The sequence below is a fragment of the Narcine bancroftii genome, chromosome 8 (assembly GCF_036971445.1).
Source record: "Narcine bancroftii isolate sNarBan1 chromosome 8, sNarBan1.hap1, whole genome shotgun sequence".
Classification (NCBI taxonomy): domain Eukaryota; kingdom Metazoa; phylum Chordata; class Chondrichthyes; order Torpediniformes; family Narcinidae; genus Narcine; species Narcine bancroftii.
This window is the reverse complement of record NC_091476.1, coordinates 61,008,514-61,022,254: the sequence shown is the minus strand read 5'-3', so window position 1 is coordinate 61,022,254 and position 13,741 is coordinate 61,008,514. Positions and strand designations below refer to the sequence as shown.

General features: G+C 47.3%; 4 protein-coding genes across 8 annotated transcripts in view; 1 reads left to right on the top strand and 3 right to left on the bottom strand.

The window, feature by feature from the left end:
• Positions 1-13,741, bottom strand: part of ppp2r5b (protein phosphatase 2, regulatory subunit B', beta) — a 183,108-nt gene that overhangs the window by 166,244 nt on the left and 3,123 nt on the right. The window lies entirely within an intron of this gene.
• Positions 850-2,911, top strand: LOC138740752 (histone H2A type 1-F-like). The gene has a single exon (XM_069893831.1). It carries the CDS (start codon positions 877-879, stop codon positions 1,264-1,266), a length of 390 nt encoding a protein of 129 aa, XP_069749932.1. The 5' UTR covers positions 850-876; the 3' UTR covers positions 1,267-2,911.
• LOC138740748 (histone H2A type 1-F-like) lies at positions 2,705-5,541 on the bottom strand. The gene has a single exon (XM_069893825.1). The coding sequence runs from the start codon at positions 4,382-4,384 to the stop codon at positions 3,995-3,997; it is 390 nt and encodes a 129-aa protein (XP_069749926.1). The 5' UTR covers positions 4,385-5,541; the 3' UTR covers positions 2,705-3,994.
• LOC138740751 (histone H2B 7-like) overlaps positions 5,757-13,741 on the bottom strand; it is a 9,711-nt gene continuing 1,726 nt past the window's right edge. The window contains exons 2-3 of one of the 2 annotated variants that reach the window (XM_069893830.1): positions 9,622-10,003; positions 5,757-7,196 (exon numbers count right to left, since the gene is read on the bottom strand). In XM_069893830.1, coding sequence (XP_069749931.1) covers positions 6,000-6,371 — 372 coding nt within the window. In that variant the 5' untranslated portion in view covers positions 6,372-7,196; positions 9,622-10,003 and the 3' untranslated portion in view covers positions 5,757-5,999. The remainder of the gene's footprint in view (positions 7,197-9,621; positions 10,004-13,741) is intronic. The other variant, XM_069893829.1, reaches the window with a different exon arrangement.

Genomic DNA, 13,741 nt, shown 5'->3' with positions numbered 1-13,741 from the left:
ATCCGCCTGGAGTTTGTGGACAGTGACCCGTCCGTAACCTGATGCAGATTCCACCAAACCCCGCCACTGTTCTGTTCTGGGAATCGGCATTTCTGCTTCGACGGGTGATTCCAGTGGTGGCGCCGCCCGGTTTCATTTTTGCATTCATGCTCTCTGCACCGACACGCTACCTTCACCCTCTCCTTCCCCGTCAGGGCGTCTCGTCCTTCGATTACTTCTCCCACTGAACTTTCCATCTCCATGCTCCTGGCTCGAAACGTTGAGCATGACAACCTTCGCATTCCCCCACAGTCGCTGACCGACTGGCTGATCTCTTCAGTTTCCAAAACTTTTCATTCAGAGCGCATTAATGTGAAGAATGTTTATCGTTGTGCTGATGTTTTAATTGTGGAGTAAGTTCAGCGACTGCCATCTGTTCCCTGAGTCCCAATTTGTATCCCACACAATCGTAAGTGTTCATACTGCTGTTTTGATTTCAACAGCAGGTTGTGAAACGGACGAACCGTCCACAATCTCATTCCGTTCCCACAAAGAACGATAGCAACTAATATTCTGTAAGTTGACATTTGTTACGATCGGCGAGAGGTTCCAAAAAGCGGGGAATTCACGTTAAACGGATTTGTGGTTTTTGGCTAAATTTCAGACGTTTTACTTCGGCGGGCTTTTCAAATGTGGGGATTGCCGGTTATTTCCCGCGGTTATTTGGCTCGCTGATCATTGGTAAATGAACCATCTGTTTGATTAGGCTTTTTCATTCCACCAATGAGATGAAGCGCTGATCCACCAATCAGAAGCGTCCTTCCGCATTCCTGCAGAACCTACAAGAAGGGCCAGCACGGGAAGATTTCCTCATATTTTTGCGGAGAATTTGGAGAAATGTCTGGTCGAGGGAAAGGAGGCAAAGCTCGGGCCAAGCCCAAGTCCCGCTCGTCCCGGGCCGGACTGCAGTTCCCGGTGGGCCGTGTTCACAGGCACCTGAGAAAAGGCAACTATGCTGAGCGGGTGGGAGCCGGAGCCCCAGTTTATCTGGCTGCTGTGCTCGAGTATCTGACGGCTGAAATCCTCGAGTTGGCCGGCAACGCGGCCCGGGATAACAAGAAGACTCGGATCATCCCCAGACACCTGCAGCTGGCCGTCCGCAACGACGAGGAGCTCAACAAGCTGCTGGGAAGGGTGACCATCGCTCAGGGCGGGGTATTGCCGAATATCCAGGCCGTGCTGTTGCCCAAGAAAACTGGCGCAGCCAGCAACCCCAAGAGCAAATAAATGGGAGAATCATCGACCTGAGACCCAAAGGCTCTTTTCAGAGCCACTCACGGTGTCTGTGACAGGGCGAACACCGGCTGTGCGAGAGCGGGGATTTGCGCTCCGTGGATTCCCAGCCGTCTGTGTTTAAACCTTCCTGCCCTTCCCATATTTCACATTCACTCCAGAATTGATCCGATATTGTCTCTGCTGCCCGCTACAAACCTCTTTACCCATATACCATTCCTCTCGATTCTACATTTCGACAATTTCCCTGTTTCCTGGAAAGGACCAAACTCCCCGCACCCACCCCCCTGTACTTCCTGGGCGACTGCAGGCGGCACTTGTGATTGGTGCACAAGCGGCCGACGTCTGTACTCGGGAGAAATTGGCCAATCAAAGCCCGGACAGGCGCCCAAGCAAACTGACCGTCGTCAAAATGACATTTGAAAAACACGCCAAGAAATTATTTTAAACCACAGTTTGAAAGAAAAAAAGCGAACGCTTTGCGTGAACCGACTCTCCGCTTCACCCGTCACCTGGTCCAGATCTGTTTACAAAACACCGTGTGTGAATTAATTCTCACATACGGGTTTGGCAATTTGAAGCGGGCCTCAGGGTCCTGCTCACTGATACAGGAGGAAAACGACTGATTATTCCTCACATGGATATGATGGTTTTGAACTATGACCAGGTGGTCTTTAACCAACACCCCAATAACAGCTGCTGCTCTTATTTCCAGCCGAATACTGTCAGAAACCCCATAGTCCAGACTTTTCCATGACCTCCAATCACAGTGTGGTTCAACTGTCAACTGATTCCAGAATCCCTCCTCGATTCCCCAGGCAAATCCTGCCCCCATATTAACCTGTGGCACTCAGGATATCCCACTCAGCATTGGGGAAATTAATGTCACCCACCACAACAACCTTCATGAGTTGGTGTCTGTGAAGATGGATTTCAAAACAGAAACCAGCAGTGACAAGAGGGGCAACAAATGATCACTGGCAGACAAAGTGAAACTAAATCCCAAAGCATTTCATACAAATAGTGAGAGCAAGAGGGTCACCAGGGAAAGGGTGAAGGAGTGATGTGGGTGAAGTCCTCAATGAATATTTCTTATCATTGTTCACTGAGGACATAGTAATCATAGATTTCTGGGTGGAACACACTGATATTCCAGACCATATTTAGTTTAAGAAGGAACTTTTGGTGATCTCAGTAGGTTGAAGAGTGGACAAATCCCCAGGACCTGATGATGAGTATCCCAGGTTGCAGGGAGGTGAGAGAAGAGATTGCTGACAAAGATGATGGTGAAATCATCACCGGTCACAGGTGAGTTGTCATGTGAGTGTGACTGGTGGACAGCAAATGTAGTCACTTCATTCAAGGATGAATGACAGGCCAATCAGTGAATGAATGAAATTATGAATGACTAGGAGTTTATTGTCAAATGCACAACACAAAAGAGATGCAATGGAATTCTCACTGCTGCAGCTTCCCAATTATCTAGAACACACAAGCCCATACAGGCTGCTCATATACACACTCGCACACATCCCAACGCAAGCACAAACACATATGTGCATACAAATACAATCAAGATGCCATGAGCAGGAAAAATGTAAAAGACAAGAAAAAAAAATAAATATGGTTGGTCAATTGTGCAAACAAAGTGGGAGGAAGATTCTGGAATTTTCTGATGGAGGCAGAGATGATTCAGGGAGGGTCAGTAGGGTTTGTTGATTCTTCTCTGAGGTGCCCACACGCTCTGAAAGAATAAGCATATTCCCTGGATGTTTACCAGAGCGTGAGGCCATTCAGCTCTCCAATGATCAGGCGGCCCAAAGACTTGTAGGTCTGGACTCAGAAAATGCTCATCTATACAGTGGGTGTAAATATCTGGATCAGATCTCTCCGAAACCTCCTCTATTCCAAGGAGAGAAGCAATTATTCTCTCCAGCAGTTTCTTCCCACACTGCCGTCAGTGTTACCGCTCACTGATGTGTTTAATGGCTGTGCTGAATACGACGTACTGCACTCCCCTGTGCAGTAAATGTGCTGAATCCCATTTCCACCTGAGAACACAATCGGATCTCGGTCCATTCTCAGATCGATCTTTGACGCTGCAGCCTCGGGTCCGTCTGCAGTTTGTGGACAGTGACTCGTCCGTAACCTGATGCGGATTCCACCAAACCCCGCCATTGTTCTGTGAATCGGCATCTGTTCCGGTCGGTTGTAAATGTATCGGGTGACGGGTGAAGCGGGAGTCTGTGTTCACACATCGATCGGGTTTTATTCATTTTGACGACGGTCAGTTACTTTGGGCACCTCTCTTATCTCCTGTTCATTAGTGAATCAGTCCGAGCTTTGATTGGCCAATTTCTCCCGAGTACAGACGTCGGCCGCTTGAGCACCAATCACAAGTGCCGCCTGCAGTCGCCCAGGAAGTACAGGGGGGTGGGTGCGGAGAGTTTGGTCCTTTCCAGGAAACAGTGGAATTGTCGAAATGGGGAATCGAGAGGAATGGGCTATGGGTAAGATTTGTAGCGGGCAGCAGACACTATCGGGTCAATTCAAGAGTGAGGGTGAAACATGAGAAGGGCAGAAAGGTTTTAGACAGACGGCCGGGAGTGACAGATCCACGGAGCGCAAATTCCCCGCTCTCGCACAGCCGGTGTTCGCCCTGCCAGACATTATGAGTGGCTCTGAAAAGAGCCTTTGGGTCTCAGGTCGATGATTCTCCCATTTATTTGCTCTTGGGGTTGCTGACTGCGCCAGTTTTCTTGGGCAACAGCACGGCCTGGATATTCGGCAACACACCGCCCTGGGCGATGGTCACCCTTCCCAGCAGCTTGTTGAGCTCCTCGTCGTTGCGGACGGCCAGCTGCAGGTGTCTGGGGATGATGCGGGTCTTCTTGTTATCCCGGGCCGCGTTGCCGGCCAGCTCGAGGATTTCAGCCGTCAGATACTCGAGCACAGCAGCCAGATAGACCGGGGCTCCGGCGCCCACCCGCTCAGCATAGTTGCCTTTTCTCAGGTGCCTGTGAACACGGCCCACCGGGAACTGCAGTCCAGCCCGGGACGAGCGGGACTTGGGTTTGGATCGAGCTTTGCCTCCTTTCCCTCGTGCAGACATTTCCACAAACTTTGTACAAAGAATGAGGAAATCCTCCCGCGCTGGTACTTCTTGTAGGTTCTGCCAGAATGTGGATGGGCGTTTCTGATTGGTGGATCAGCGCTTCATCTCATTGGTGGAAGAAAAAACCCCAATCAGACAGACGGTTCATTCACCAATGATCAAAGAGCAAAACAACAACCCCGGGAAATAACAGGCAAACGCACATTTGAAAAGCCCGCCGAAGACAAAAAAAAGTCTGAAGTTGCCAAAAACCACAAAATCCATTATAAATCTGTGTGAACTCGAATTCCCCCCTTTGGCAGGAACTCGCTCCCCACACTCACCAACACCCATCGAGTGGGAGTGAAACACAAAAATCTGAACACTGATTGTAGTAAAAACTCACCGAAATATCAAAGACAGATTGTCGACGTCTCGGGACTGAGCCGTTCTACTTTATAGTAGAAAACAGGCCCGGGGAAAGTTCTGGCCGGGTTCCACCAGTAACTTTAGTGTCTTCACCAGTCACAGCGTCTGCAGACCTTCGTGTCTCACTTATTCTGACCAATGATTTTCCCCTGCCCGGATGCTGAAATGTCCGGCTAGGTTCCTCCCGCATTTTGGTGTGTTTTTACCCATCGAGGGGAGTTCATTTCAGGAGAGAGACGCTGCCAATGGAATTATACCATGTTATGGAATCTCTCGCCGATGGGAACAAATGCCAACTCACAGAATATAGTTGTGGTCGTTCTTTGTGGGAACGGAATGAGGTTGTGGACGGGTGTCTGTATCACAACCTGCTGTCGAAGTCACGACAGCAATAGGAACATTTCCTGTTGAGTGGGATAGAAAATGGGATTTAGGGAACTTAGAAATAAATGGCAGTCACTGCAGGGAGCTCGCTCCAAAATAAGCGATAAACTGAACATTGGCCACATTAATGGGCTCCTAATGAAAAGTTTTAGAAACAAAATGTTGGTCAGCGTCTGTGGGGGAAGGCAAAGCTTTGAATACTTGACGTTTTGAGCCAGGAGGCTGGAGATGGAAAGTTCAGTCGGAGAAGTAATTGAAGGACGAGACGCCTTGACGGGCAGAGAGCAGGAATGCAAAAATGAAACCGGGCGGCGCCACCGCTGGAATCACCCGTCGAAACAGAAATGCCGATTCCCAGAACAGAATAGTGGCGGGGTTTGGTGGAATCTGCATCAGGTTACGGACGGGTCATTGTCCACAAACTGCAGGCGGACCCGAGGCTGCAGCGTCAAAGGTCGATCGGGGAACGGACCGAGATCCGATTGTGATCTCGGGTGGAAGTGGGATTAAGTAGTTACAACACAGGGGATTGCAGTTAATACAGCCATTAAACACATCAACAAACAACGAGCTCACATTTATACTCCCTAGATTTAAGTTTGAGTAAAATGGGGACAAGCTGAGGGGAAGGAGAGAGATAAGTTTCCGTGTCGGTGTAGCGGGCAGGAATGTAATAGCGAGACCAGGATGAGACCGGGCAGTGGAACCACATTGACAAACACGTCCCGAAATATTCAGACAACTCTTTTCAACGAGACTGTGAGTGGCTCTGAAAAGAGCCGTTGTGTTTCTGGTTTGTTTGCCCGCACTTTGAGGAGCTTCACTTGGAGCTGGTGTACTTGGTGACCGCCTTTGTCCCTTCCGACACAGCGTGCTTGGCCAACTCCCCGGGCAACAGCAAGCGTACAGCCGTCTGGATTTCCCGGGAGCTGATGGTCGACCTCTTGTTGTAATGGGCCAGACGGGAAGCCTCGCCCGCGATTCGCTCGAAAATATCGCTCACGAACGAGTTCATGATGCTCATGGCCTTAGAGGAGACGCCGGTGTCGGGGTGAACCTGCTTCAACACCTTGTAGATGTAGATGGAGTAACTCTCCTTCCTCCCCCGTCTACGTTTCTTGCTGCCTTTAGCAGTTGGTTTAGACACCGCTTTCTTGGCGCCTTTCTTAGCTGCTGGTTTCGCATCAGGCATTTTCTTCCTCCGATTTCAGATCCAGAAATAAGTGGTATTTGCTGCGAGAGCAGTTTAAATAGGCAGGGCCAACACCCTATGCTAATAAGAGGATGGCAACGGCAAGGGATATCATTGGTCCATTTGGAATGAATACGTACTTTATGATTGGATACGTCAAATGGACCGATCACAGTCATCCAGAGACCGCCCCAGTTTGCTGTGATACTGATGGGAGGAGGGAGGCGGAGTGGGAACGTTCTCCCGGTGACAATCATTGCTGCTTCCCCTCCCCTGTCCATGACTCCAAGGCCCCGGTTAGTTCCAGTCTCTGAGCAGCAGGGAGCGGAGCCTTGGGCGCTGGGTCCGGGGCCCTGCAACTCACGGCTCTTCAAGGACACTCCGCAGTCCCGTTTAAACGTGGCTCCAGATCCCTGCCGCTCTCTGGGGAGAGATTTCTTTCACCACCCTCCTTTAATCAGTCTCCGATCACTTTTAAACTCCCTTCGCGCCGGGAGAGGGTGGTGCTGGAGGGCTGTTTTTCTCATCGGACGTCTGTGACCAAAAGTGGACACAAGGATTCTTGCAGGCTCCCTTGGTTTCTGATGTGACCAACGCGGATGTCATTGGAGGAGGTGTGATCAGTACGTTTGATAGGGACATGAGTGGTGTTTGAGACAGTGAGGAGGGTTGTCTGAGGCTGCACCGTGATATCTATCCGCTGGAACATTCCGCAGAACAACGACAGAAGGAATATCATGACAAGTGGGAAGCCATTCCTCTGGGAAGTGTGATCAGGTCAGACATTCCAAGGGAATGTCAGGATGGATACAGGTCCATAGATCCCTGAAAGCAGCAGCACAGAGAGATAGGCTGAGGAAGGAGGATAGAACCATTAAACAATTCAGCAGAGAAACAGACCTTTCAGCCCATCTCATCTTCCAAACTTCAATCATGGTGTCTGCAGACTTTCATGTTTTACTCCTAGTAAACTCGTGACCTCCACCTGGATCATAGCCCTCTCTCCCTCCCTAACCAATTTTCTCATACTTCAAAATTGAGCCCACATTCATTCCATCAGCTGACAGCTTGTTTCACACTCAAACCACTGTCTGCATGAAGGAGTTTCCATTAATGTTCCCTTGAAACATTTCCCAATTCACCCAGAATGCATATTCTCTAGTTCTTGACTCTCCCAACCTCAGTGGGAAAACCCTGCTTGCATTTACTCTATCGATACCCCTCATAATTAATGATACCTCTGTCAAATCTCCCCTTATTCTTTTACTCTCCAGGGGATAAAGTCCAAACCTGTAACTCAGTTCCGCAAGTCACGGCAATATCCTTGTAAATCTTCTCTGCACTCCTTCAATCTTACTGATATCTTTCCTATAGTTCGGTGACCAAAACTCCACACAATACTCCAAATTTGGCTTCATCAATGCTTTGTACAATTTCACCATGACATCCCAACTCCGATACTCAGTGCGGGCTCACCGGCCGAAAATTTTCTAGGTTATTCTTACAGTCTTTGTTAAACAATGGGACTTGTGAGCTGTCCTCCATTCCTCCACCACCGCACCTCTGGTAAGAATGGTTTACATATCTTTGCCAGGGCCCTTGCAATTTCCTCCCTCAACATCCAAGGGAACATCTGTGAAGCCCTGTGGATTTATCTATTCATATTTGCATCATGACGGCAAGCAGCTTGTCCTCTTTAATCTGTATGGGTTCCATTACCTCATTGCTTGTTTCTTTCACTTCTATAGACTCTGTGTCCATTTCCTTAGTCAAATTCCAAAAAAATCATTTAAGATCTGCCCCATCTCTTTGACACCAAGCGTAGCTGACCACTCTGATCTTCAAGATCTTTTGTTCCTATCTCTTAATATATCTGCAGAAATCCTTAGGAGTTTCCTTCACCTTGTCTCCCTAAATAATCTGATGACTTTTTGCTCTCCTGATTTCTTTCTTAACTTTTTGCTTCCTTTTTTTCATAATCCTCAATAACTCTTGAAAACCAAGGTTACCTATGCCTTTAATTCTGAGAAGAACATACAAACTCTTCTGCTCTCAAAATGCCCCCTTTGAAAGTCCACGACTTACCAATCACCCCCTTGCCCGAAAACAACTTGTACCAGTATCTCCAATTTCGAATCACACTCCGAGGACCAGGCCTATCCTTAAACATAATTATCTTATAAATAATGGCATTAAGATTGCTGGACTCTAAGTATCCCCCCACGTACACTTCTGTCACCTATCCTGCCTCATTCTCTGATAGGAGATCTAGTATTATGCTCTCTCCAGTTAGAACTGATTATATTGATTTGAGAAACTTCCCTGAACACATTTTACACACTCTAACCCAGTGGCTTTCAAACTTTTTCTTTTCACTCACATTCCACCTTCAATAATCCCTCTGCCATAGGTGCTCTGTGATTTGTAAGGGATTATTTACAGTGGTATGTGAGTGGTTAAAAGAAAAGTTTGAGAACCACCACTTTAGACCCAATTGTTACTAAAATATTTTACTTGAGAAACATTGTTATTGGATCATTTCCTTTGGATTTATGAACCAGTACACAAAATGGGTCATTTAGGTATCATTAAAACAGTGATTTTCAAACACTGTCTTTCCACTCACAGAACAACTTTAGTAATTCCTTACTATCCTTACTAATCACAGAGCACCTATGTCATAGGGATTATTTAAGGTGGTCTGTGAGTGGAAAGACAATGTTTGAAAACCACTGCTCCAACCTATGCAGCCATTGTGGGTGTCCCAGTCAATTTGTGCAAATTTCAATTCATAGATTATCACAATTTAAGTTTCCTGCAACTGACTGCTCTCTCTCTGAAGATTTGCTCTTCCAATTCTCATTGACTGTGGTCTATAATACAATCCCATTAATGTAGTCACCCCTTTCCCATTCCTCAGCTCCATCTCTGCAGCCGCAGTCATGCAATGCACAAACGCTCTGGAGAAACCCAGCCGGTCACGCAGCAGAAGGGTAAACAAAGTTTCGGGCTTGATCCCTTCATCAAGGTATGTATCCTAAATAAAAATGTTGGAGGGAGGGTAGGAAGGGGAATAGGTGGATAATAGATGAAACCTCTTGTCTCCCTCTCTGAGTACCATTGACCAGCAAAGCCACCCTGTTTCCCCCCCCCCCCCCCCCTTTCATTCCTCCCCTTCTATCACACCTGAAACAACTGAACCTCAGGTCCTTGAGCTGCCTGTCCTGTCCCTCCTGCAATCAGGACTCACCAATGGCCACATTATCAAAGTTCCGATTTACTGTCAGAGGACATATATAACGTCACAATCAACCCTGGGATTCTCTTTCCTGTGGGCCAGGCAGAATTTCTACCTCTCGGTAGTGCAAAATAAAATACTCAAGAGAAGATAGGTATACAGAAGATCACAGTTCTTGGTGTTGAGGGCAGCGTGCCATCTTGGATTGAACACTGCCTCTCACACAATGACAGAAGTGGAAGGATGTGTCTGGTAGAGTGTCCCAAGGATCAGTTCTGGACCCTTAATTATTTCCTGTTTAAATTCTTCCAGGACGGACAAAGTGCACGGTATCCAAGTTTGCTGATGACACAACAATGGTTGGAGGGGATGCTATGATGAGGACATTTGGTCTCTGAAACAGGATACAGAAGTCAGGTGAATGGGACAAACTTGGCAAGTGTCAGGTTGGTACTTCAGGAGCAGGAATCAACAAGGAGTTTGTGATCCAAATGGAGAGAGATTGGAGATGAGTGAAGGTCAGAGGGATCCAGGTCCTCTTGTGCACAAATTACCAAAGCTCAGCAGAGAGGCACAACAGGTAGTTGGGAAGGCAAGGAGTGCGTTGTCCTTCATTGCAAGAGGCTTGGCCTTTGGAAACTGGGAGGTATTGTTATCATTGAACAGGAAGTTGATGAGGCCACTGCTGGAGAACTGGGGACAGTTCTGGTCCTCTGATTTAAATAAGGATCTGTTAGCAGTGGAATCCAAAGATTCAATAAAATAATTGCTGGGATGACAGGGTTGTCCTCCCATGGGTTTGTGAGGAAGTAGATCTGGATTGTTTGGAATTCATAAAAAATGAGGTTTTCTCTTCCTGAAACATAAGATGCTTCGGGGTGACGACGGTGTGGATGTAGAGATGTTTCTGCCAATGAGAGAAGCGGGAATGAGGGGACAGTTACAGGATTCAGGAGAGGTCATTTGAAGCTGATTCACGTGGGAACTTCACAGAGGGGGCAAGTCTCTGGAATTCTCTAGCCCTAAAGGAGGATCAGAGGCTGAGCAGGATCTTGAGAGAAATTTATAGTTCTGAAAGCCATCGGCAGGGTAGTCAGATTCATTTACCCAGGGTAAATTTGTCAAGTCTTAGTGGCATTCAGAGTGTTGGGGAGAGTTTAAAGGAGATGTGCAGGGCAGGAACGAGCTACCAGAGATCATGGTGGATGCTGGCACCAGCGTTGTATTCAAATTATTGATAGAAAGGTGAATATGCAGAGGTAAAGGTGGATCTGTGTTATATTCAAGCATCAGAGATTCAAGAATTTTTGCATCATGGATGTTGTCTGGATTGGAGAGAAGATCTTATGAGAACAGGTTGAACGAACTTGGTTTTTTCTCCTTGGAGCGACAAGAGGATGAGAGGTGACCTGACAAAGATGGACAAGATGACAAGAGTTGAAATGGCAAACATGATGGGACAAATTTTTAAGGTTCTTGGAAGTAGGCACAGGAGGGATACAAGAGGTAAGGTTTTCACACAGACAGTGGTGGGATGTGTTTCCGGCAACATTGATGAAGTGCAATAGGATCTAGCATATGGCTTATGGAACTGAGAAAAATGTACTGTTATGTGGTGGGAATATTCCAGACTGTTGTCAGAGTAGGTTATTGGGTCAGTACAACTCTGTGGGCCAAAGGACCTGTTATGTGCTGCAGATTTCTAATTTCTCTGTTCCTGTGCTGCCATGTGTTCTGTGGAAGCTGGACGGATTTAAAGAGGAGGAGGATACATTTGGGAGCGATGAGGGAAGTGAGGGCTCCGTGCAACTGGTTCAGAAGAGGATTTGCTGCCTGGTACAGATCAGCCATGATCACAGTGAATGGTGGGGAACAGGCCAACTGTTCTCTGAGAGAAGTTCTCATTTGGGACTCATTGCCTGCAGGGGGTTCGAAACAACCAATCAGAGTGTTCAAAAGGGATTTGGACAGATCTTTCAGAGGAATAACCTGAAGAGTTGCAGGAGAAGGAAATGATGGGATTGTTCAACTGGGATCTGGCACACATTTGATGGACTGAATGGGCTCCTGTGACACCTCTCCCGTGACACAAGTTAAGGGTGGACATCAGTTTGTGTAAAAAGGACACAGTTAGCAATAACACTAGCACTGTATTCCCAGCACATTTAACTGTCTGAGTACAGCACCAGTCAGTGAGGACACTGTACGATACACAAACACTGTAAAGACACAGATCTTTACAACCTTTGGATCTTGACTGTGGCTTTGGGAACAAGCTGCAAATGAGTGGCAGAGAAACTCAGCAGACAGAGCACACAGACACCCAATTCTCTGATGTATGGACAGAGACTGAACAAAACACAACACTGATGTCCCGGAGATGGACAATTTTGGTATTGCATTGTAACACTGATCCTCAACACCAGCAGCACCACCCTGTAAAGTCACAGACCTTTACAACAACAGTCACAGCACTGAAAGGTCACAGGACCCTTTACAACAGTCACTGCGCTGTAAGGTAACAGACCTTTACAACAGTCACTGCGATGTAAGGACTCAGACGTTAACAACAGACATTGCACTGCAAGGACACAGACCTTTTGAACAGTCACTGCACTGTAAGGACACCGTTTTACAACCTTTGGATCTCGACTGGGGCTGTGGGAACAAGACAAATGAGGGGCAGAGAGAGGAGGTGCAAAGCAGTTAAATTGGCAGCGGGATCGGTAAGAATTCTTTTGGATCTCTCCATTGGCCAATTAGCTCCAGCCAATAAAGTGAGGGAAAGCACAAGCGGTGCACCTAGTGAAGAGCAGCCAATGTGTAAGTGGCTCAGGGTAGGAGTAAGTCTTTGAAGCTTTAACTCGAGAGGCTTAGGTGGTGGTGCAGGAGTTAAAGTCAGTAAGGGCCACCCTATTCGAGGAACAAAAAGGATTCAGCAGGTACCCACATGTAAGGTCAGGTTTTATTTATCTAGTAAATTTTTTTCCCTCTAGTCATACAGTGTGAATGGCAGCCAAGGCAGGAGAATGTTCCTCTTGCAGAATATGGGTCATCAGGGAAGTCAGCAGTATCCTGCACATTTGCATCTGCGAGAAGTGCATCCAGCTGCATCTCCTGACACATCGAGTTAAGGAATTGGAGCTGGAGTTGGATGAACTTTGCATCATTTGAGAGGGTGATAAACAGGAGTTACAGGGATACTATCACACCTGGAAAGCAGGAGGAGGGTAGCTGTGTGACAGTCAGTGCAGGACTGTTCCCCTTGACAAATATGCCATTTTGAATAATGTTGTGAGGAGGGGGGTGACCCTTCAGGGACAAGCCAAGGTCTCTGCACAGATTCTGGACTTGTAGTTAGCAGGGAAGAGGTGAACTGTCATGAGAGGGGATTTCATAGGTGGAGGGGAAAATTAGAGGTTCTGTGGAAGAGATCAAGAATTGCAAATGGTAATATTGCCTCCCTGTGACAGGGTCTGAGATACCAGGTCAAGTTCACGCCATTCTCTAGAAGGAGAGTGAGCAGCCAGTCATTATGTGGGACCAATGACATGGGTAGGAAGGGTGAAGAGGTCCTGTATAATGTTCAGGGAGTTAGACACTAGGTAAGGCCAGGACCTCCAGGGTTGTGATCTCAGGATTGCTACCCAGGTCACGTGCTGGTGAGGTTAGAAATAGGAGGATATTGCAGCTTTACACATTGCGAAGTAGATGGTATGGGAGGGAAGGCTTCTGGTTTCTGGATCCAGGGAAGGGGAGACCTGTTCCAATAGGACAGTTTGAATCTGACTTGGAAGGGGACTAATATCCTCGGGGGCGGGGGGGGGGGTTTAAACTAGATTTGCTAGGGAAAATGGTAACCAAAGTGCCAGAGTAAATAGGGGAGTGGAGGAAGAAAAAGATGGTGAATACTGCATGCAACTTCAGAAAAACAAAGTGTTCTTTTATTGTGTTATTGTGAAGGGTCATGGCTGTCATATAACAGCACTGCCTCCTACCAAGTTTGAAGACATACCACCTGCCAATCAAGGCTTGGCCCCACACCTCCAATTATTGTACACCTTGCCGTTGGCTAATTTAAATTTCTTTATAATCACCTTAGTTTACTAGCACCAAGCCACTGGTCACCCTA

What these genes read in the sequence shown, in the direction of transcription:
- LOC138740752 (XM_069893831.1), top strand. Translation starts at nt 877, where the DNA reads ATGTCTGGTCGAGGGAAAGGAGGCAAAGCTCGGGCCAAGCCCAAGTCC.
- LOC138740748 (XM_069893825.1), bottom strand. Translation starts at nt 4,384, where the DNA reads ATGTCTGCACGAGGGAAAGGAGGCAAAGCTCGATCCAAACCCAAGTCC.